Below are 24,077 nucleotides of genomic sequence, written 5' to 3' on the forward strand. Positions count from 1 at the left end.
ACAACGTTCCCTGGAGTTTTGGGATAAAAGATAAAAAAAAAAAAAAAAAAAAAGAAAGCTGAATTCTGGTGTGCTGTAATAGCCCAGCCCCTTAGTAACAAACTGCAAGTTTGGTTTTCCTCTGAGTCCTAGGGAAAACACGAGGGGTTGTGTCCTCCAAGGTGAAACGGCTGCAGAAGGCGAATCGTGTGGCTAAGCCCTTGCTAGGAATGTTCCTATTTCAGCTCCCCAGAGCTGAAAACTAAGGAGAACCAAGAATGGGGCATTATTGTTTTCTGAAGGAGTGACAAACCTGATAAATGTGGCTGGCAAATGTGCAGAGACAGCATCAGGCTTTTAGTGAATAAAATGAAAATACACACCTATCCATCCTGCAAATGCCCTGAGACCTCTGAGCTGATGTGAATTCTGCTAAAGAGAAATGCATTTATGAGTGGACACCGAAACATCTGGGCTTCCATCTGCTTTTGGAAAGCAGCTGGTCCGTGGTACAGGAGTGCTGTGTGAAATGTGAGCTGCTTTCCCTCTTCTCCACGCTAAGCAGAGGTGCCTGTGGAATTAAATGTTCCTTGGACTGCACAGGCAAGTAAGCATTGCTGGGACACATCCCCAGTGAAGGAGCCTCCAACCAAGCAGCTGAGCCAGGTGCTGTCATTCAGGACCAGGCAGCTGGGTGTGTTGATTCATTTGTTCTGCAGTGCTGTTCCAAGCCACATGTTTCTCCTTGGCTGCTGTTTGTTCTGTGCTGCCTCCAGTTCCCTCTGCCACAGCTCCCAGGGATGCTGCAGCCATGCACTGTGTGATACACCCTACCTGCAGTGCTCTGGAGCTCAGGGAGAGAGAAACAACACCTGGCTCTGAGTCCACATCATTGCTTGCTGGGCAGGCTGGTGCTCAGCACACAGACCAGTGCCAGGCAGGAAATGGGAGAGTTCCCAGGAGCTGGTCCCTGGGGCAAGATGGTGAATTTGTCAGCAGGATCACTCTGAGTGAGTTTCCCATGCCTTGTCCTACTTTGTCTGCTCATTTGAACAGTGTTCCCTCCCTGGAGTGACAGCAGGGACAGCTCAGGGCTAGTGGGAAGATGAGCCAGGTAGTGCTTGACAAAAGGAACATGATATTTTGGACATATTTTGGACAATGCAGGGCTGCTCTCATCACCTCTATTTTTCTCTTGCCCAGCTTTGGGGTCATCCCAAGCACCCCCCTGGCCATTCATACACCTCTGATGCCAAACCAAAGTATTGATGTGTCCCTGCCCCTCAACACTTTGGGACCAGTCATGAAAATGGAGCCTCTGAACAACCTCCAGGTAAGGATTGCCTCGTTCTGGGCAGGGGGGAGCTCAGCAGCTGCTCAACCCAGTTTGTTTGGCCCAGCACAGTGTGGTAAGATTCTAATCACAAAATACCACATGTAACCAGGCAGACCTCACGGATTTGGGCCTCAAGTCTGGCCAAAACTTAATCCTCCTCCTAGCTTCTCCCAGAAAAACTGAAACAGAAACTTCTTGAATTTTGTAACTTTCCAAACACCTCAAACCAGCTGCTTGCATCTGTGTAGAGTAAGGGCTGTGTTCCTGTAACACTGTTCTGTAAACTGGGTATGGGATTTGGCTGGACTTAAGAACTGGAACGGGCCTGAACAGAGAAAGAGCCTGTGGTGGAGCAGGCAGAGACAGCTGTCAGTAAGAATTGAGGCAATTAAAGGAATTGCAGGAAAGGTGGCAACTTCTGAGTGATTAATATGTCTCTAGTGCTCCTAAATTCCAGGATGCTTCACAAAGGCACATCCCTGCCCCAGATAGCTCAATCCAAGGCAAACAGTCTGTTCCAGGAAAAGCAGAGGAGAAATGACGTGAGCAGCCAATGTTTCATTAACGATGGTGCTGGTGCATGGCAGGGACAGCACTCCCTGGAGGAGCCTCTTTATCAGATTGGGGCTGTCAATCTGCAGGACAGATCCAGGGAGATGTTCCCTTCTGCTTTGGACCAGAGACTGTCTCCCATGGTCTGGAAGCCATCAGGCAGACAGTTCTCCCTGGAAGGAGCTTCTTCCCCACTGCTGCCATGTGCAGCCACTCTGTGGAGTGGAGGTCAGCGACTCCTGCCTCTGCTCTGGGTCCTCCAGGATGATTTTCCCAGTATCCCAAAATGCAGTTAACTTGCACTGCAGCTCTCTCTCTCTCACCTCAGGTCCCTAGGAGGGGGGAACTGGGTTGGGTTCCTGCAGAGTACCAAGCCCATAGAGGGGAATATTTTGAAGCAGCTCATTCTGTTTTTAGTTGAAGGGAATGCAATGGAAGTTACTATTTATTCTGCCTGAGCAACTGTTTTTCCCCCTTCTTTTGACTTCCATTCTGGGGTTTATGACTTATTGATGAGTCTTTGGGCAAACAGCTTGAAATAGCTTCTCTGGCACTCAAAGGAGCAGTCCCACACTTGGGCTCCAAGCACAGTCATGCGACGGGGGAGGGCACAGACAGTGAATGAATTCCATGGCCTGTCTTCCACAGCTGGCCCTTCCAGCCTCTGGAAGAGCTGGATTCCCTCTGCAACCAGGGCATGAAGGGGAGGTTGCATTTGGGTCAGCTGTGGTAAAATCTGCCTCCTGCTCTGAAGGGAATGTAGAGGTGACAGTCCCAGTCAGCCTCCACAGCACTGGGGACTCTCAACAAGGCACCCTCAAGTTGCTGCTTCCTTTGATCAGGAAGGAAGTGAAGTATTTGGGTTATTAAATCTCTAAAGGGCTCGGAACACTGTTTGTTTCTTGTAGCATCTCCTGCTAGAACAAAGCTAAGAGAAAACATGTGAGGAAACCTCCAGCTACTTTCTATTGAGACAGTGGAGCATTCATTAGTGCCAGACTCAGTTGTTAATTTGCTAAAGCTCTCATTGCCATAGAAGTTGGCTGCCCTTTTACAATTGGGGAAGCTGCCATATGGAGTAATAGTATATTTCTCTGCAAAGAGTTGAATCATGATAGCAGATGCCAAGTTAAAAAGAGCACTCCCCTTACTTTTTTGACAGCAGTGGGCTTGATGGAGATCTATCAATGCCCTGACAGCCAAGGCTCTGGTTTTGTTTTGTGGGTTCATGTGGAAAGGATCTGTCTTGAAACATTCAGAAATCGCTTTGGTGACCTACTTAGGGAACAATTTATAGTGTAATATAGGAGTAGGGAATACAAATGTTCCTGTATTCATTGAAGAACCAAAACACTCATCAGGTTGAATTTACTTAATGTGTTTTTTTTCCTCAGCTAGGGAACATTGAAGCAGATGCAGGGCTGGTTTGAACCTGAGGACCTTATGTTCATCTCCTATTCTGGTGGGAGTTTTTTGGTTTTAGTAACAAGAAAAATAAGTCCTGAAGTAACCAAACTGATAGCTTTCAACTTTTTGTCATGTTAATTAGACACTTCAAAGACTAGTTGTACATTCCTTAGGCAACTATTTCAGAAGTAATGAATTCATGTCTTGTTCAGGTTATTTTTATTACCATTTCTAATCTTTCACCCAGTACAGCTCATTTAATCTTGACATTTGTAATCATGGAGAGAAACTAAAATATTTGACAAGGTAACGAAAAAGACGTTTTTGCAAGAAGATGAGGAAGACTGAGATATTTTCAGAGGCTTACTTAGGTAAAATATAGCTGAAGAGTCTTATGTTTGCTAGTCACCTTGCATCTCGTGATGCTGAACACCAGGCTTCTCCCTTGCATCCCAAAGTAATCGTGAACATTTTCTTGACTTGTTGACTCAGCTTTCACCCCCAGTCAAGCAGAGATTTATCCAAAGGGTAAAGCTAGACTGGACACAGCACTGCAGGGCTGAACAAACCCCAATCCCTGCTCTCTGCTTCATCTTTTTCACTTCTGTCAGATTCAAAAGCTGCTGTCAGATTCAAAAGCTGCCTTTGGAGTGTGCCTGTTGCTAAAGAAAATCTGACTTAGTTATTTGTGTGCTTCTAACTTGTGATGGGGGACACCCTTGCAGTGCCTTGTCAGCATTTTGGGGGCTGCCTGGTGCTTGTGGGGGCTGTGGTTCCCTGCCCTCTGCAGAACACGGCACCAATAAATAACAGCAAGCCCTCACCCAAAGGTCTGCGAGAGGCTGTGTTGACCTTCCTGGGTGTTTGACAGCCATGGAGATGTTTCTGGGAGTTGTGCAGGTTTCCCTGGCTCCTGTAGTGTTGGCTTTTCACAGTCAAAGCAGTGGTGATACTGCTGGTGACATGTGGGCTGCTAGGGTCATACCAAGCAGGAGAGGTGAGTTGGGTGAGGTATCTTTGCCACCACGGGTGTGAGACCTTCAGCTCTCAAAGAGGAAGGTGGGTTCTGAAACAGGGATTTGCACTGGTGAGGAATATTAAGTCTTTCCAGATACTTCTTCAAGTCAAATTTGGAATTAGGAAATGCCTGGGCTGAGAGCCTTTCTATGCTAAAGAGAACCATTGTTCCTAATTGGCATTTTAACAGCTATGAAATGCTGTGAAATTGAAATACCCATTGGAGCACACCAGAACTGCTCTCCTAATCCTGGAAATGGGTGAAGTGGAGCCAACCTGCTGCCAGAGTTTCGGAGCTCAGGCCTGGCCTGTCATGGCACAAATCTAATAATCTTTTCTGTGAGACTATAGCCCCTTGCAGCAGACAGTACAGTTGAAAACAAGCTGTAGGCACTCCTGGAGCAGCAGCAAGTGTGCCTGGGGCTGGAGCTGCTCTCTTGGGATCCACATTCAGAATGCACCATCAGTGTGTCACATTGCCCAGCTTTACCTGCTGTCAGCTGCCAGCCCTGTTTGCTGCAGCTACAGAGCATGAAGCTGAAAAAAGCTTGAATTTTTCAAAGTTGGTTGGGTTTTTTTAAAAATTCTGTAAAATGATCCGAGTATGAAAAGGGAAGGATCTGCCAGCTGCATTTCTCCCTGAAAAGGGGCACTTGGAAACACAGACTTGCTGCAGGGCACTGTGAGGTGCAGAACACTTTTGTTTCTTGAAATGAGTTTGGCAAAACATTTTTGTAGAGACAGAGGAGGAAGGTGCAGCTTCTTTGCTGAGGAGATATCAGTGTTGCTAATGCAGTAGATGATGCTCATCCTTCCAGTCTCCACTCTGCTGTAACTCATCACCTGTGCTCCTCCACGCTCCTGCGTCTCGCAGTGCAGACCCGCTGGAGCTCTCATTCATCAGAGCTGTTAATGTATCTCAGGTCACAAACACAGCACTCAGAACTTGGAGACAGATTTCACACATCCAGCTCTCTGTGAAAACAAGGCTGGGAATCGTTGTGAGCAGCAGTTCCAGCCAGCAGATGTTCACCCTCCAGAGCCTGCTTGATAAATGACACAATATCTGCCCGTGTGTGAGCGGTGTCAGAATCACTGACCAGCCACCACAGAACACCTGTGGGTAGCTAGATGGGGAAGATGCTTCCTGGGTTTGTTGCCTGGGTTGTTCTTTAACAGTCTCCGCATGTGAGAATCTTATTTCAGCAAAGAACCCTCCTGGGAACGCTCTGAATTAAGGACTTGGATCACAGCTTGGCATCTGTGGCCAGTTCCTCGCTCGGCTGTGGAAAGCTGTTGGTTTGGGGGTTAAGAGCGCGTCTGCCACATGGTACAGCACATTTATAAATTGTACATTTTGGACTTGAAGTGCAGCAAGGCACACGAGAGCACAACCCTCCCAGTAACTCTCTGTTCCCTGACCATTGACGTAACCCAGCCTCGCTGTGCGTGCACAGCTCCGGCCCCGGCTCCGGGCTCATCCCTGTGGGGTGAGAGCACACGGCTGGCAGAGGCTGCAAGCATCCCTGGGATCCTGAGAACCCTACCTGTCACAGAAAATGAAGTGGAGGAGCAGCATTCCCTGGGGGCAGAGCAGCAGCCTGGCACAGAACAAGCCATGACCTTGTGAGGTAAAAAAGACTCTGCAGAGGAGAGCTGTTCTTGCCTTAACAGTTTGGCTGTTACCAGGCTCTAAAGCAAAACCCAACTTAAGTAAATCCTTAATTTAGTGTAGGTGCTAATGGGATTCCAAGTGGGTATGTTGTGTGCTTGCTGCTGATGGAAAGCATCTGTGTTGCTTTCAGACTTGACTTTGAAAGTCAATTTTGTTGCTCAAGTCGGGGATTTAAATCATCAGAAACCTACACTCTTGAGGAAAATAACTGAATGTTGTTCTTATGAGGTCCCTCTTCCCCAAAATACCATGTTTGAGCTATTAGAGGGCTGGACTGCAAGAGAGCTCAGCAGAAGAGTGCTCATGCTGCAAGGTGAGCAAATGCATTCCAGGGGTTATTTATAGAGGTGTTGCTTCCTCTAGTCAGATCACGAACAAGACATGAGTGATTTGAAACCCCGCGCCAATTTTTAGTGGGCTCACCTTTTCAACAGTCAAGCATCACACAAAAATCTAACACCTTTTGACTTCTGTCCCTCAGAGCTTTGTAGGCTGTTTGACTAAATCCACAAGGTACTAACATTTTTTTCTCTCTCTCTAAAAGATCACAGATGGAAAGCCATTTTTATTAAAAATGCTTCTGGTTTAACTCTGAAATATCTGAAGCTAAAGGTCTAGCTAAAGATTTAATAGTTCATGGCCAGGTCAGCAGGTTAAAGCTGCAGAGCCATGAGCAAAGTTAGTCTGGACTGGAGGATTTGTTGAATGCAAGCAGAGGTTCCTTTCAAGCATGTCAAACCTGGAGAGACTTCTCAGCTCCTGCTATCACAGCAAATGTCATTGCCCATCTCAGGACAATGTTCCCACCTGAGGAGCACTGGATTTTCTGTGGCAAGTTGCTGTTATTACCTGCTCAGCTCCTTGCAGATGCTGCTGGGGTTCTGCTCTCTGCCCATGGCTGCTTTTGTAGCCTGTCAGGTGGCACTGGATTCTCCTGACATGGAGTGTGACCTTGGGAAGCTGTTGCCAACTCAGGGAACCTCTTCTTGGTGTGAGTTTCCCCACCCAGGTGTCTGCAGGTGGCTTTTCATGGACCACATCTTGTGGATCACAGTGGCTGTTTGGGGGAAGGGTGTGGTGGTGAATGATGGAAGCTTATTTTGAGGAGCTCCCCAGTCATGTCCTAATGATAGAGGTTAAGGAGAGCTTTTTCCATCCTGTGTGCAGAAGTTACTTGTGACAGCTGATTCCTGCATGCTTACAGCTGCTTGCAAGGTGACACGTGATGTCATTCCTGAAGCCAGTGATGCAGTTTGGGAGGAAGGCTGGCATGTGGCTTCATTTTTCTTTACTGGGGAGAAATTGCACTTCAGAGCATCTTAATTGGGTAGCTCTCCAGAGATAGCCAAAGCAGCTTACTCAGTGTGTTTCTGCAGAGTTGAGAAGCAGGTCAGCAGATACCTTTTTATAGCATCCTCATAACTGCAGGACAGGGCTCGCATTTTAATTTGGAGTGTGCCTCTAGAACCGTGACTGGAGGGAAGGAACTGCCTTCCAGCCCCTCTTGTAAGAAACTGCTGTTGTATGGCAACAACAATTAGCTTTTGTAGCTAAGTAATTTCTGTTGTTCTAAGGCAAGGCAATTAATCATTAAATCAGACTTGGAGAAGATCTTGGGTTGTGCAGTGTAGTCCCTGCTATGCTTTGTTGTTTTGCTACAGTTCCTCTTACTGAGAGCATTGTCAAGGCTGATTTTAAATAGTCCAAGCACTGGAGCTTCTCTCTTCCTCAGAGGAATTTAATGCTGCTTAATAATTCTCACTATTGGTTTTCCCAGACATTTAGCCTAAATTTTCCCTCTTCTGGCTCATCTCCATGACTTATATCCAAGCAGAGCATTTGGAATGGCTACACTGCTGTCCCTCCCCCAGCTCTCCCCTCCCAGACTCAGAGGTGCATTTTTGGCTCCTCTCCCAATGTGTTTTATCATATTTTGCAGAGGTGAATTGCTGAAGTCCACCCACCAATCTGCTTTTACCCCTCTGGTGCCTCTGGTTCAAACACTGAACACTCCAACTCGTGAGCGTGATGCCAGCCACCGGAGCATGCAACAACCCCCTGTTACAGAGAACCAACCCGTTTTTTCCTCACTTGCACCATCATTTACGTGGCTTTAGTGGGCTGTAGACTAATCCCTTCTTAAGCTGGTTTGCACTGTGGGAATTAAATTTAAGCTGCTACCTTTAGTGATGTCCAAAATATAGGAACACCACAGATTGTCACATCTACCTTTCTGCAGTTCTTTGCACTTCTGGGGCCTCCCAGTTGCCAGAAGAGTTTGTTTGGGAGCTTGATCTCCTTCCACTTGTCTCTGGCTTGCATGCATGTCTAATCATTCCCCTTCCTTATCTATCCACAGCTGGTTTTTACCAACATTTGTGGGTGTCTTTCTAAACTCGCCCCTGTGGGACAATAGATTTTCCCAGTAGGACACCAGTATAAGTAATTATTAATGTCAATGAAGTTTGTCTTGGCATAAATCTTTGTAGCAGCAAATTTATTCCTTTGGCTCAGCGTTTAGCATGGTCTGGTTTGTGTTTCAGCTGGGTGACAAATTGGAGAACTCCCTCTGGGCTTTTTCAAAGGATGTAGGAGCTCAAATGGCTCCTGAAAATCCCCACACAACAACTTCAGTTCTGGGTCTTTCTTTCAAGGCTTAAGATTCCTTCGTTGCAGGCAATGGCAGGTGTCTGCTGAGCTGTGCTCCCATGACACTCTCACTGTGTGGGCTGACGTGGGAAGAGCACGAGAGGCATGGAAATAAAGCCCAGAGCTGCCTTTTCCTGTGCTGTGTTGTGACAGGGCACCTCTCAGACCTCCAGTTTGTTCCTGCTTGTCCCAGCAGCTCTCAGCCTGGGGAAAACTGTTAGCAGAGATTAGTGGGGAACATGGCAAGTGTGTGTGATAAAGGCAGAGCAGATAAAGGCAAACTCCCTGGCTGGTGGAGTTTAATGACACTGAGAATTAAGTCTTTTGTCAAGTGATCTTTTGTTACCTGATTGCTCTGTAGCAGGGCTTTCTTCTTCCAGGAATCAACACCCTGCACATATTCCCTATTTAGATTTCACTGAGGGAAAGGCAGGAGCTTTGGGAGGTGCTGCAAGGAAGATGCAGGCAGTGGGACCCACTTGAGGCTTTCTAGAAAGTGTCTGGACCGAGACAGGATTAATCAAGGAGGTGAAAAATAAGGAAATGAAGGTGAAAATAAAGAATACACAGAGATTTGAAACTGGGGCATTACAAGAGTGAATGGCAAAGAGGGGTGGTGAAGAAGCTGATGTGCAGTGTGACAGACGTGATAGCAGGTGTGTGCAACCAAGAGGTTGGGATGTACCTGTAAGAAATGAGGAGAGGGAGAGGCTGGAGAAGAGCAGGAAAGAGCCAGGATGCTGCTGTGAGCTCCTGGGTGGAATTGGCTCTGAAGCAGTGCAGTGAAAGGCTCACAGGAGAAGATTGAGCAGCTTTTAGTGAAAATGGAGCAGGGGACTGGTCCTTGTCTGAAACTGCCCAGGAGCTCAGTACCATCCCTCCAGGGAGTCTCCCATTCCGAGCTGGCCTCTGCTCAGAGAGAGCCCTCCAGGGTGATGAGACTGTGGGAAGTCTTGTGATCCCTTTGGATTTCCAGCTGAGAGAGACTCTTTAACCTCCCCATTTCTTCTGTAACAGGTGGCTGTGAAAAACAACATTGATGTCTTTTACTTCAGCTGCCTAATCCCTCTCAACGTGCTTTTCGTAGAGGATGGCAAAATGGGTGAGTGCTTGGAGGTGTGTGGTCAGCCTCCTTCAGCCAGGCTGTGCTCCCAGGGCCCCTCTGGGTGCAGTCTCCTGGCTGAGTTTCACCTGTGCCTTGACCTTCAAGCCATTACATCTCAGCCAGTCTGCTCTGGTGGCCTGTCCCTGTTGTCCTCCAGCTCCAGTAGCTGCCAGGACCCAAGTCCCTTCCTCTGATTCTCTCTGTCTGACAAAAAAATCTGTTTTCTTCAAAGCTGATCTTTTTTGTATTTGTTTGGGTTGGGGTTGTTGTAGTTCTGGGGTTTTTTGAGGGGTTGGTTCACTTGAATGGGTCTAGGATTTGCCCCCATACCATTTTCACTGGAATTTGTGTATTCCTAGTCACCTTTATTAAATTTTTGTTTGAATTGGCTGGAAGTTGCTTGAAAAGCAGCTTTCACTAACATAATCCTAAATGTGTGGATCTCCTTCCTTCTCATCAAATCCTGCATGTTCTTGGCTTGTAAACAGCTCATATGGCAAAGACTGTCTCTCTTTTGGGGGAGGCCAAAATCATCAAAGCTTTGCTGCTTTTACAAAGAGACTGAGGTTGTTGTAGGAGTAAATCCTGGATCTAACCCCAGCAGGGCAAAAAGTTACCAAAAGCTCTTTTGTGTGTCTACCTTGAAACATTCTGTGGTGTGTTAATTAATGCTGTGAGGATCCCACAGTGCTGATGGGGTTGGTTTTTTTTTGTTTCTAGAGCGCCAAGTCTTCCTTGCAACATGGAAGGATATTCCAAATGAAAATGAGCTTCAGTTCCAGATTAAAGAATGTCACCTGAATGCTGGTGAGTAGCTTCATTCTGCCATGCTGAGAGCACTTTTGATGCATGGCCATTAAGCATCACCTTATTAATATCACCTTAGTAAAATAAACTAGTGGCTAATGAAGAGATAAGTGTTGCACTTTTGAATAGAGCAGCCTGGGATCCTAGGGCTTGTTTCAGTCAAAAACTTCAGCTGGCTCCCCATAAAAGCACATCTGAAATCCCAAGTCTTTGATTTGACCGATCTATTTCTTCCTTTCACTCTGGACCTTGTATTCTTGCTTTCCCTTTTATACTTTGCTTCCCTGCAAAGCTGCTCTTTAAATAGAGCTGAATACGGTGTTGGGGCTGTTCAGCAGCCCTGTCCTGCTGCTGTGAGTTTTGAACAAAGTGTTCCAGCCCTATTGCATCACGCTGGGCCACTCACTTCACCTTTTGGCAGCTTCTTTCCTCTTTCTGTCATGGAAGGTCGACCCTCCAGACACTGCAGGGTGTTGGGAGGACAGGCCATATGGGAAGGGTCTGTTGTTAGCTGAGATATTGATGCATTTCGATGGTGTTTGGTCCTGTTCAGTTTGTTTGGCCAAGGAGTTGCCTCTGTGAGCATCTTGTACGTGTGACCTTACTACTGCTGAAGGATAAGGGGAGTGTAAAAGAATGGAATGGGACCAGCGTAGCAGCTCTGCTCCTGTTCAAGAGGTTCTGGACAGGAGCCAGGTGATTCTACCAAAAGCTGCTCTGTTTCACAGATGAAAGAAGTGTCCCTATTGATTACCAACCCTGTAACCTTTTTATTCTCTCATGCCTGCTATTACACAATGAACACCCTCATGCTTCAATAGCAGACAGAAACCACGGGTCTCTTTGTACTCATAATTATGACTGTTTTGGAATATAAAGGATAGAGCACACAAGAGGAGGGGAGAAAATAGCAGCTGTTGGACCTTATGACTTGATTTCACTGTGGGGTTTCAAACGAGAACAACCTCTGTGCCTTCCCCAGTCCTCCCTCTGCTCCTGACCGAGCTTGGCATCGCCTCTCCCCCTGCACTGCAGAGCTGCTGCTGCTGCTGGTGCCTTCTGCCCTGCCTCTTTGTCTCCAACCAGAAACACTGGAAGCTGCTCAGTTTGGTGTTGAGGTGCTGGCTAGCAGGGGACAGGGTTGGGAAAGAGAGAGGAGGATGGCTGGGAAGATTGGCAGTCCTGCAGCCTGGCCTGGCCCCCTCCTCCCTCTGGAAGAAAATGTTATGAAACTTGGAGTGACAGAATGCTCCCCATTCCAAGAGGGTTTGCCAGCTCAGGGCCAGACTGCTCACCCAGGCCTGGGATGCTCAGAGGAGAACGAGTTACCAGCTCTTAGGGAGAGGAGGGAACACCAGGCAGTTCCTCTGCAGTGGGATCTGCAGCCTAGGATGCTCAGGGCAGTGCAGGATCTGCCAGGATCTGCCAGGACCTGCCAGCTTCTTTGGCTTGTGCATTGCAGAAAGTGGGTCACGCCTCATAAACAGATTCCAAACACTTCCATCCACCGAGGCTTCTGTTTCTGTGTTTCCACTGCTGACACCTCCTCCCTCTTGCAACTCTTCCTTGACCACCTGGGCTTGGGCATGGAGCTGGCCAAGAGCTTGCAGGAGGGAAAATCAGGAAAATCTTGTGTGCTTGCCTTAGTCCCTTGGTTTTTAATCTACCAGTGCAACCCTGACTCAGCCTGCTCACCTTGATTACAGGCGGTAACCTCCTCTAGCTCAGACTGTCCTAAGGGCAACAAGCCTTGCCTGCAGAAGGGTCAGCCAAATCCAAAACCCATGGAGTGCTGGGATTCCAGCATCCTCAGGGGTGGTGACTTCTCACAGCCTGGCAAGTGAGACACAGCAGGGCAGAGGCAGAGTGGGCTGGATGAAATCTGGCAGGAGCTGAATCCATCTTATTTCTAGTTTACACCAGAGCAAGGGTGTGTGCCTGGCCATGTGCCTCAGCAGGGTGATAATTTTTCAAGATTCACAATCTTGATTGTTTAAATCCAGTGAAAATAGGCTTAAGACACCTCCTTTCTTCTAAGAAGAGCAAGTCTGGATATAAAATCCTTAGAAACTTGATCCTTGTGGAGGAAGGGCTGGTTCCTGTTCCAAAGACTCTCCTGTAGGAGATGTGTAACCACAATAAAGCTCTCGATTTGGGCTGTCAGTGGTTGTGGTGTTCATTGCAGCTTTGCAATGCCCTCGTGGCTGAGCTGTACAAAACCCTGCAGATTCCAGCAGCTCCTCACCAAACCTGGGGAGACGCTGGGTTTGTGCAACCTTCCAGCACAGGGAACAGCTCCGGAGCACCCTGGCTCCACAGAGTGAGTCGTTATCCCCAGTCCTTATCCCTGCTGGGATCTGCTGGGATCAGTCATTCATTCCTAGGTTGGGCCCACCCACCCGGTGGTGAGTGCTCAGGGACACCATTCATGCCTCAGCCTCACTGATCCCAGCCCAGTGACGCGATGGAGCTGGAGCTAAAAATACCTCTGCTCCCAGTGCTGTGCCCTAACACAGCTCCAGCAGCCACTTGGAGCTGTGTGGAGCAGCTGTGCTGGGGGAGGCTGGTCAGGAATGTGATCCCTGGCTTTCCTTCTCCCAGCTTTTCCTTCTCCCAGCTGCAAACAGCCTTTGCTTTCCCGAGTTCTCACATCTTTGCTGTGTTTCAGTGGGGCTGAAGTTTAGTGCTGACATCCTGGAGGCCCTACAGAGCAGCCAAGCAGGGCATGCAGCTCTTCCTCAGTGGAGAAACTGAAATTGGAATTTCTTTTTCTCTAAACACCCAGCACATAGTCCCTATTTAGCTTTTAAAGGCAGGAGACTTGGGAGATGCTGCAAGGAAGATGCAGGCAGGGGGACCCACTTGAGGCTTTCTAGAAAGTGTCTGGGCCGAGACAGGATTAATCAAGGAGGTGAAAAACAAGGAAATGAAGGTGAAAATGAGGAGTACACAGGGATTTGGAACTGGGGTATTACAAGAGTGAATGGCAAAGAGGCGTGATGAAGAAGCTGATGTTTAATTTGATGTGACAGTAGCTGTGTGCAACCAAGAGGTTGGGATGTGCCTGGGAGGTGTAAGAAATGAGGAGAGGGAGAGGCTGGAGAAGAGCAGGAAAGAGCCAAGATGCTGCTGTGAGCCCCTGGGTGGAACTGGCTCTGAAGTGAGTTACCTTGGAACAGGGGTTTGTTGGGGGCTGGGATTTTATCTATCAAAAAAGCAGCTTGTGAGTTTCTTGTACGGCCAGAGCTGTTTGTCACCGTGCAACAGTCACCTCACAGCACCTCCTGTGCAAACTGCAGACTTCTCCCCAGGTTATTGCTTTTCTTCCTTCAAACAAAAAGGAGATAAACACAGGCAGGCAGCTCAGAAGCTTCTGTGGGAGTCTGTGCTCGCAGGCCTTTGTAGGTAAAAGATCCATCCTGTGCCCACAAGGCAAGCTAAATAGGATTGATTTGAGCTTTGGTGGCTCGCATGGATGGCAAAAAAACCTCCTGTCCCTGGCAGCTCACCCCAAAACAGTGCACAGAACAACCAGAGAGTCTTGGCTGCTGCAGGTAGCCCAGAGCTTGGCAAGTGAAGCCAAGGATAAGGTGCCATGCTGTGGGATGAGGAGCAGGTACCCTTAAGTGGTCTGATCTGTGTCTGTACCATCTTTGCTTCCAAAAGAAGCAAATCCTGGACCTTTGAAGGTATTCCCACCATTCCCAGTGAGTCAGGGGGAGATGAGTGCTTCATTCTGGGTTTGGGGGGCTCAGGTTCCCAGCAGTCATAGATGGACCTGGCCTGAGGCTGTTCCTGGGGGCTGCAGCTCTGTGGATGTGGAGGAACAAGTTTCTCTGGAGCTGTGTCATGGGGCCAAGGTGTGCTTAGGATGCCCTGCACATCTTGAATTCATTAGAGCTGTTTCATGCTTCAGCCTCTTAGGAAGAGGTTGGGATAGTTCCCTGGAGAAAACCTCATTCAGAAATAATGAAAACACAAGGTCATGGTTATAGCCCAGCATTCTCATGTCTCATGAATCCAGTGCTAAATTAATTGATTTGGGGGATTTTAAATGAAAACACAAGAATCTAGTGCATGAAAATAGATTCCTTAACTGTTACAGCTCAAATATTCTGGGTGCTGCTGGTGCAACTGAGGTTTCCCCCGTAACTGAGTGTGCACTAAAGCTCAGTTTGCCTTGTTTACACTGGGTTTTTTTTTTCAACATGCTAAGTTTGACTAAATTCTAAAGGATCACTACATTAGGGTATGCAAATCAGATGAGCTAAATGTTTTTCTTTTTCCTAAACACTGCTTACCCAAACCCACAGAGTGAAAGAGGATGCGCTGACTTGCACATGGAGATTGCCTCCCGTTTAATGGCACTCAGTCAGTTGCTGTGTTGTTCAGCACAGGAATTTTGGGTTTATTTGCTTATTAGTGGCCCACAGTTTGGTGTGAAACAGCAGCTTTTGTGATTAGAGTTGAACATGGCTTTATTGGTATGCAGTGGTCACTTTGTTTTTCTCCCCCAAGTAATTTGCTAATGCCAGAACAAAGAGAAATCGGATTTTTTTAATGAAACAAGCTGGGGGACAATCATACACAAGCTTGCCTGGTATGTTGGCTTTTTCTGTATGTGCAAATCTTGTACCTCATAGTCGAATAAATTACAGAACTGGTGCATATTCCATGTCTTGGAAATGAAGGTACTGTCATAACATTGCCCCAGGTGCCTCCCCACTGGATCAGAATCTGCCCTTGGGATTTGAATGCAGTTCTTGGCTGGATGCTCAGAACCATTCAGGTGCTGCTAGAAATGGCACAGGGATGTTCTCAGCTACCACAACATAAAATATAGGCATAAAATTTTACTTTCTGATTGCCACAAAGCTCAGAAAAGGTGCATTGAGTTGTGCCTGTCCTTCATGCAAAGCCCAGGTGCTGATCTTGGCTCTCTGAGTTCAGATGTGAAGTTCTTAAGCTGGTGTGCAGAAGATTTAAGCACATCCTTTGCTTTACCCAGGAGAAAAATGCTGTTAAAAAGTACTGGGTCACTTCAGTGCAGAGGAGGAGACGACTTTCCCTGTGTGCCCGTGTTTCCATGTGCACTGTTTGGTTGTGGGAGTGAAGTAAAGAATTCTGTTTAGAGAGGAAAATACAAGGAAAACAAACCAAAGGAACCAGCCCTGAAAGCTGGGCTGATGTCAGAGGCTTCCCTGGCCTCACTGATGGCCAAACCTCCCTGTGCCCTTCCCTTGTGCTTCAGGAGGGTTCTGAGAATAAACCTTGAGATCGAAGAAAGTCGCTGTGCAAGGCCAGGTGTGGCTTGTGCTGCTTTGCTGAAGGACTTGAGTGCTCTGGTTTGCAGAGTCCCCAGTCCCCAGAGTCACTGAGCCCTGCTCCTGCCTCCCTGGGCTCTGGGTGCCCGGGCTCAGCTCCCTGCTCCCAGCAAGATCTGCCTGGGTTTATTTTATTTATTTTATTTATTTATTTTTAAAGGCTGTGCTGTCACATGGCATTAGCGGTCCTGCCTTCAGCCAGCCACAGCCTGCTACTGTTGCTTAGCAACTCTGATGATCTCCAAAATCCAAATTGCTGATACTCCAGAGCACAGGAGGGATGGGAGCTGCTACCTGGGGGGAGAGGGGGTCAGCTCTCACCAGGCCCCAAATCTGTGCTGGGAGAGAGGGCAGGAGCAAGCCAAACGTCAGCTCCAGCCTGCTCACCATTGCTCTGGGTGTCGGGATGACCCAGAGCATCTTTTGGTGGGCCTTTTTGTGCTCTTCAGAGGGTAACTAAGGTCAGGGAAGCAGAAAATAGGCTTTCCTAGGGGTTGCCCTGCCTCACTTTCCCTCCCTGTATCCCCCTACAAGCACGTTCCTGCTCAGAAATCTGCCCCTCACCAGAGGCTGGGGATGTTTCCATTGCAAGACGAGCCATTGCACAAAGATTCTGGCGTAAGAGCAGCTGCTCTCAGCTGCTCACCTGCTGAGCTCCCCAAACACAGCTCCCCTGCTCTGCCATCTCACCCTGTAATGGGGTAGCAGCCTCACAGCTGCCAAAATTGCAGCTTCTCATTCCAATCCTGCATCCCTGCTCCTCAGGGAATGCCTTTACTCTGACAGCATCTCCCAGCAGAGGGGAAATTGCTGTGGCAGGTGTCAGGGTTGCTGGAGAAAGTCCTTGCCAGTAGTTCCACCTTCAGGATACACATCCAGAGGACTGAGATTTAACCACAGCCTGTCAAAATTGGGCAAACAAAATCCCATTTAATACCAGACAAGGATGTGCTCTCTGAGCCAGTGCCTGTGTTGGACACTGTGCCTTCCCAAAGGCCTGGAGGCTGCTGTTGCTGGCTTGGGAGCATGAGGATCTGGGAATTGGGGTTTCCTTCCTGGTGGGTGATGTCCTTGCAGCATGGATTAATCGCAGCCATGCTCCCTGTGAGCAGGGGACCTCTCTGCACTGGCCATTTCCTAAGTCTGGCTGAGTTTGTTGTGGAGAGGAGGAGTATGGGTGGGAGGAGGAGACAGGGAATGAGGGGTTTTAAGCAAAAGATCTCATTAGTTACATATATCTGCCAGTTTCCATAGTAACTGGGGAAGAGAGGAAACCTAAATCTGAGTGTGTCTGGGTAGCTGGATGCCTGAACCATCCTCGACCTGCAGAGAGCTGCTCTGAAGCCTGGGGAGCAAAGGAGTGCAGCAAAGGGTCCGGGCTGCCCTGGGGAGAGGCAGTGGATCCAAGTGTCTGCATCAGGGGCTGGATCTGTAGGGCCCTTTGTTTCCTCCTCCCACCATTGCCTGGTGCATGAACAGGCTCTGCTGTCCTCTCTCTAATCCCTCTGTGCACCAGCACACACTGGTGTCCATTCTCAAATCCAGCACTGGTGGATCTCTGTGTCTGTAGGTGCAGGGATGGATCAGAGCTGCAGGGTCACTTCCTGCTGCCTCCCTGCTGCTGTCCTGCTCCCTGTGCTCCTTGACATGGATCCCACATTTCCAGTCTCTGGGCTTTCTTTGCAAGTTGGTTTAAGGCTGTTTCTCTCCCTCATTTTTTGTCAGTAGTGCTCAACCTGCTCTGAATGACCCAGCACAGATCAAGTGTTCCACCTGCCCCAGCAGGGAGTTAAATTTCTCCTGTTGGGCACCAGCAGTGGGAATTTGCCAGTGATGCTTATCAGGTGTGGAATCTTCCACCCAAAGTGTGACTGTGCCCCTTAACAGGCATCCACAGCCTGATACTTGCTTTGCTTTGTACTGAGACACCCCTTGGCATCCAAGGGCTGCTGGTTTGGGTCCTGGTGTTCTGTGTATTTGCCTCTGCTCTGGTCTCCTTGAGAAGTTCCTTGGAAATAATGTGTGTGACAACACCACCCACCCAGGCGTGCAGGTGAAATCACACCTCAGCTGCCAGGACTGAGGTCAGGCTGTGTGTTAAAGCTGTACCACAGCCCTGTGATGTCTAGAGACAGAGTCGGGGGGGGGGGGCTTACCCTTTAAAGTACTTGCTTTTTAAAAAAGGGAAAGGATTTTTACTACCTTGTAGGACACTGATTTGGCCAGAAGTGTCTGTGTGTGAGGGAAGTAGAAGGGAGCTCTCATGGTTGAGACAGGACCTCAGAACCTGAGCAAGCCTCAGGCTGTGATCTTTGCTCTTTTCCACCTTCACCTTTTGACTTTTTTGGGCTGCCTACAGCTGCTTGGGGGTTGTAGATAAAGCAAAGTCCTCTTCCCCTCTGAAAATCTCACCTTGATCAAGTCTTGAGTGACCCAGAGCAGTAAGTGAGAGCCCTGTAAAATGGGTAAATTCTCACCAAGAGACCACAGCCTGAAAGGAATGAGGTGGGTCCATGGAGAGAACCAGAATTTTTTTCTCCTTGTGTGCTCCTTTCCCCAGGGAAGGAGCCAGCGTTTCCCTGTGCTCTTGCATCCTGGGAATGCTCCTCTGGGCTCTCCTGTCTCTGCAGATGATGGATCTGAACTAACAGATGTGTTTTTTTCTCCCTTCCCCTCTGAAGACACTGTCTCCAGCAAACTGCAGAACAACAACGTCTACACCATTGCCAAGAGGAACGTGGAGGGGCAGGACATGCTCTACCAGTCCCTGAAGCTCACCAATGGCATCTGGATCCTGGCTGAGCTGCGCATCCAGCCCGGGAACCCCAACTACACGGTGAGGTGCCAGGGAGCAGAGGGCATGGCACAGCCTGGGCTCCTGCTGCCTCACCCCACACACCAAGCTGTTCCTCCCTGCTCTTCCTCCTTCCCTGCTCCCTCTCCTTTGAGGGAGGTGCTGTTAATTTGGCTGGGGGTGGTTAGCAATGCCTAACACGGGAGGAGTGAGGAACAGCAGAATTCCCCTGCTCTGTCACCAGTGAGCTGGGACAATGCCCGCCAGCAACGAGCAGCGACTTGCCAAGGTTACCCAGAGATAAAGCCAAGAGATATTAGCAAGGAAGCATTGCCAGGCTGCCCTTCCCCCTCTTATAGACAAAAAGAAATTTATGCCCCGCCGTGTTCCCGGCTGGCTGTGGCCCTGTGCTGGCATCAACCCGTGGCTGGTGGGAAGGTGCTCTCTGTCCTGCCTCATGTACCCCTGTGACTCTTCTCTGTGACTTCACTGCCCTTCTGAGGGACCTGTGTGTCTCTGGTATTAGAGGATTTATCTCCTGTTGGAAGCTGTGCCAGGAGTTGCAAGAGAAGTCTGTGGTCTGGGGAGCGGCAGGGTGAATGTGAGCGTTGGAAGGTGATTTAAAGTGTTTGCACAAGGTTTGATGCTGCAAGCCTGGTCTCAGCCTGATCTTTGCTTTAGAGAGGAGTGACAGCCAAGTCTGTGTCCATCAGGACTGAGCAGCAGATCCTTAGAAGCCCTGGGGTTTAGTGCTGTGATGTACAGCTTGAGGACAAGCACAGGTCCCTTGTCTCAGTTTGGGACCATGTCCCCTTTCTTCCTGCCTGTGGGGCCACCTACGTTTGCTGAGGAATTTGGGAACCCCACAGTGGGAGTTTGCTTTTGTTTTCCTCCTCCTGCTTGCAGCAAGCTCTGAAAGGGCAGTTTGGGGTTGGTGATGTAGAAAGCAGGAGAAATACTTTGTGTGATTGTCATCAGCCATGTCCAACCCATTCCCAGCTGCCTTTGTGGACATGGCAGGAAGCTCCTGCCTCCCTTTGCCCCAACAGTAACCTCTCCTCTCCTCTCCACAGCTCTCCCTGAAATGCCGAGCTCCAGAAGTGTCCCAGTACATCTACCAGGCCTACGATGCCATCTTGAAAAACTAACAGGAGATTGAGCCTGTGCCTCACCCTGCAGAAGGAGGGGGGAAAAAAGGGGTCCCCAGATCCTCCTTCACCGCCAGCGCGGGGGGAAAAGCACTCGTAACTGGAAGCAGCTGTATTCATGTGTAGGATTTCAGTCAAAGGCACTGATTAAACAAGGTAGCAATTAGTATCCACGTGCTAACGATGATAGGGAACAAACCCCTTTGGTATTTTTAGCGTACATGGAGTTTCTAACCACTGCTTCAAACTACTCCCATGTCCCCCTCGTCCCTCACTCCTCCGTTCTCGTGGGCTTCTCTCCATTTTGTGCCAATGTTGAGTGTTTTCTAAATGGCTTTAGGTGTAGTTTCGATTTTGTAAAATAACTGCTCATTGGAAAAACACAAAAACACCGAGCAAAAACCACCCGTCCGCTCATTAAAACAAGGCAAAAGTGTCGAAAACCTAACACTGCACTTTATTTTATATTTTTATACTTTCTTTTTTTTTTGAGTTTTTCTATTGTAATTGGCTTAAAGGGAAGGTGATTCCAAGGAAGTCTTGGGAGCCCTGTTGGGCTCTTAACAGGGTGAGCACGGCCTCGGGGAATTAGGAACAGAGCCATCAGTTGGGTCTGAGGAGGGGGATGGAGCCCTAAAGAGGGGTTTTTATTAGTCTTGTGCTGGCAGACTCGCACTGCTTTGATGGTGTTCTCACTCCAGCCATCTCCCTGGCTCATGAGCTGCTGATTTGAGGAGTGAGGCTGCTTTTGTGTGGGGAGGAGCTGCAGGCCTGGGTAACAGGGCAGCAGTGGATGAAATGAAGGAAATGAGCCCTGTTCTTAGAGCAAAAGGCTCGTGCCAGAGCTCCAGGTGTGGTCTCTTCATCCTCACCCATCTGCAGCCCCTCTTCCTTCCCTTCTTTCCGTGCCTGCTGTGGCCAAGCTGCCTTCTCAGCCATCCCTGAGCTGTGCCCCCCTCTTGCAGCGCTGGCCCTGGCAGTTCCCAGGCTCATGGTGGCACATCCAAATGTGGCAATGCCACTTCCCTGCAGGTGTCAGCGAGGCCCCTACAGAGAGGGGCCGCTGCTGGCAGTGCCCCAGGATGCCAGGGGAGCAGAGTGGCTCTCCCTATTCCCATGCTGTCCCCCAAAACCCAGGCTGGGGCATGGTGGGAGATGGTTTGGGCTTGGCAGCGTTTGCTCCCTGCCTGCCCGGGGCATTCAGCTTCCAGCTGGGCTGAGTGGAGCAGGTCATGGAAGCGTTTCTCCCGTTGGCAGCTCCACTCTTTGTGCCCAGAGTCACAGTGATGACCCAGAGCCAGCCAGGTTCCTGCTCTGAGTCCCTGTCCCAAGCAGCCCCATGCCCTGGCCCCTCTTTTCCGACCTGTCCCTTAGGGCCAGGATTGTTTCCCTTCCAGTCCATTGCTGCGGACTCGTCCTACTGCAACCACTCAGAGCTGCAGCAACAGCAGTGAAAGCAAAGCCTCTTGCATGTCCCTGCTCCATCCTTAGCTTCTCCTGCTTCATCCAAGCCCCAATCCAGAACAGCTTCTCCCTCCCCAGCATGCTTGGACATCTCCTCCCCAGCTAACAAAGCTCCTGCCTGTAGCAACCCCCATGTCGTCCTTTTGGATGCCGCTTTCCAAGTCAATAAATGTTTCACGGTGGGAGATCGTTCATCAGGGCTTTGGCACTGACTGCAGCCAAGAAACCAGTGCTGGGAAAAGGTCACAGTGTCCTGGGAGAAACTCCAGCAGGGCCCAGGAGCTGCACGACCCTGAGGAAGGTGGTGTCCCTGTGTAGGAACCCCTGTGCTCTGGCTGGGGGGAAAAAAGTGGGGCAGAGCTGGAGCAACCCAGCCCTTGAGCCCTGCCCACGTGTGCTGGGAGGTGATTTGCTCCAAGCCCTGCGGGTGTAGTGTAAAAATCATTAACAGAGCAATTAAGGAAGCACCAGTGGTGGCACTGAGCGCGATGCTGTGTCGGGGCAGGGAGGAGAGCGTAGCTTCGACGTGGGGAGGGGTTGCTGAGCACCCTCTTCTCTTGCCAGATTCCTTCCCAGCTTTCCGGGTGGGTGTCTCACCCCGGGGCAGAGCCGGGGCTCGTCGGTGCCGTTCCCTCCGCCCCTGCTCGTTCGAGTGTTGGCCGTTCGTGTTGCTCTTCAGGCTTTCTCTGCCCTCCGTGTCAATAAACTCATTTCCATGAGGCTCTGGCTGCGTGTGGCTCTGTGGGAATGGGGAGAGGAGGAGAGGAGCCATTCCCCTGATGCTGGCTCTGCCCATGGGAGCAGCAGGCTGAAAGCTGGATTTGGTGGGAGCAAGGCTGTTTGCTCACCAGGCTTCTTTTTCCACTACAGCACAGACCCCCCCCCAAATTTGGGGTTTGCAGGGGGAGGAAGCAGCAAGTTTCCCTGGTCCTCCAACAGCTGCTTCTCCTCATCTCAAAGGGCAGCAGGGACACTCGGATGAGGAGCAGAAGATGGATGTTCCCGTTTAGCCCTTTTGGGGCCCCAGGTGGGCTGTGTGTGTAGCATGACCTGTTTTCCCTGAGGTGAAATGATAAAATCCTGGGAGTCACTGATGTGTTTGGATCTCTCTGCACTGGTGCTGTTGTTTTCCAGAGGGCTTTGCCATCACTGGTCCCATCTCAAGCAAGGTGGGTTGGGCTGCAAAACCTCTGTAGCAGGGCAGAGGCAAGCTCAGGCAGCCCCAAAGTGGCCAGAAATGTAACAGAACAAGCAGCAGGTTAGGGGAGTGTTGCTCTGGAGCAGGGTAACTTTTTCCCTTACCCTGCCCAATCTTGGTTTAGCAGCACTTGGATTTTTGGGAAGTTCCACCCTCTGTGGAGGGCAGGTACCAGATCACCCCGTGTTGCCCTACACTGGGATGGTTTTGTGTTAGAAGGGGGTGCATGTGTCAAGTGACAGTGACAGGCTGGTTTGGGGTCACTGATCTGGCTGTCATGTCCCTTCATGCACCCCTGGTGTGCCTGGGATGGGAAGTGATCATCATTCCCTGCTGGGGGTGAGCCTGGAGCTGCATTTGGCCCAACGGGAACAGAGATGCTCAGGGCTCTGCCCTGTCAGCTGCTGTCTCTTCATGTCCTGTGGCAAAGGGAAAGGTTTCTTCCTCCCTCCCTGTTCTGCCAGAGGCCCCTCGAGAAGAAACCGGTCTTTGCTGCTGCTGCTGCTGTGGGTTTGCAGCCACACTCGTGCCCTGTCACCAACCCCGGGCCGTGCTGTGCCTTGGGGGCTGGGTTTGCTTCGTCAGTAGCGTCACCCACGGGGCTCAGGGGACACAGATGCTGCTCCCTGAGCTGGGAACTGCCAGGGGGATTGGTCCCCACAGCCTTCCCTGTTCCTGAGGCCCACGCTGTGGCACAGGGACCTCCTGAGTTGGTCCTTGCTGCTCTGGCTGGAGCTGGGGCAAATCCTGCTGGGCTGGGTGGGTTCCCTAAAATCCCTGCTGCTCCCACTGGCCTCACACCCATCCTGCTCCGTGCCAGCGACAGCAGGTCCCTGACCCATGATGGGGTGTGGGCAGAGGCAGGGATTCAGGTGAGGATTTTGGATCTGGCTGAGGCAGGAGCTAACCACAGCCCCCCCAAGCCACCAGCTCTGCCTGTCTCCTGCTGCCACCTGCACACCAGGACAGGGGAGCTCTTGGATGGATGATTTTAGGTTTGCCTTGGACCCCTGTCACTGAGACTGGGATAAACCTCCCAGCCAGCAGGGATGTGCTGAGATCCAGCCCCACTCCCCTCCCCCCGGCTCCTCGTATATTAAATTTCACACATCAAACTGCAACTGAAGAGCATCTCGGAGGGAACTGCTAAAAATAGCCCCGAGGCTGGAGCCTGAATTGTGCAGGAGAGTTCATGTACAGCCTGATCCCTGCGCTCTCCCCGAAACATTCCAGGGCTCGGGACTGCTTTGTGGCCATGTGGGGAAGGGAAGCAGCATCTAGAGCTGGTAATAACCCCAGGGACGCATAAATATTCCCCTGCTGCGACCATCGGGCAGCTCTGCAGGGAAATAACCCCCAGATCTCTGCCAGCACGGCTGTAACGTGGGGCACGGCGAAGGGGCTGTGACCCCCTTTGCCTGGTGCTGATGCCAGGGTGGCACAAAGGCTGTCCCACATTTGTCCCCCCCAGCCGTGGGGCTGTGTCTGGCGTCCTTTGTCCACCAGGAAGGATGTGGCATTGTGTTTCCACTCGCACCCCCTCCTCACCCTGGAGAAGAGCCCGCGGAGATGATGTTTTTTCCCAGCCAAAGGTGCTGACGAGGCTGGGGGGGGCCCGGCCG

General features: G+C 50.1%; 1 protein-coding gene across 2 annotated transcripts in view; it reads left to right on the forward strand.

The window, feature by feature from the left end:
• The window catches only part of AP2B1 (adaptor related protein complex 2 beta 1 subunit), a 74,826-nt gene extending 52,849 nt beyond the window's left edge, over positions 1 to 21,977 (forward strand). Inside the window, exons 16-20 of one of the 2 annotated variants that reach the window (XM_008640365.2) lie at positions 1,183 to 1,312; positions 9,633 to 9,717; positions 10,441 to 10,527; positions 18,533 to 18,687; positions 19,719 to 20,241. In XM_008640365.2, the coding sequence (XP_008638587.1) occupies positions 1,183 to 1,312; positions 9,633 to 9,717; positions 10,441 to 10,527; positions 18,533 to 18,687; positions 19,719 to 19,793 (532 nt within the window). In that variant the 3' untranslated portion in view covers positions 19,794 to 20,241. Of the gene's footprint in view, positions 1 to 1,182; positions 1,313 to 9,632; positions 9,718 to 10,440; positions 10,528 to 18,532; positions 18,688 to 19,718 lie in introns of both variants that reach the window. The other variant, XM_008640363.2, reaches the window with a different exon arrangement.
• The last annotated feature ends 2,100 nt before the right edge of the window (positions 21,978 to 24,077 follow it).

Source organism: Corvus brachyrhynchos, unplaced genomic scaffold, assembly GCF_000691975.1.
Source record: "Corvus brachyrhynchos isolate BGI_N302 unplaced genomic scaffold, ASM69197v1 scaffold99, whole genome shotgun sequence".
NCBI classification, from domain to species: Eukaryota; Metazoa; Chordata; class Aves; order Passeriformes; family Corvidae; genus Corvus; species Corvus brachyrhynchos.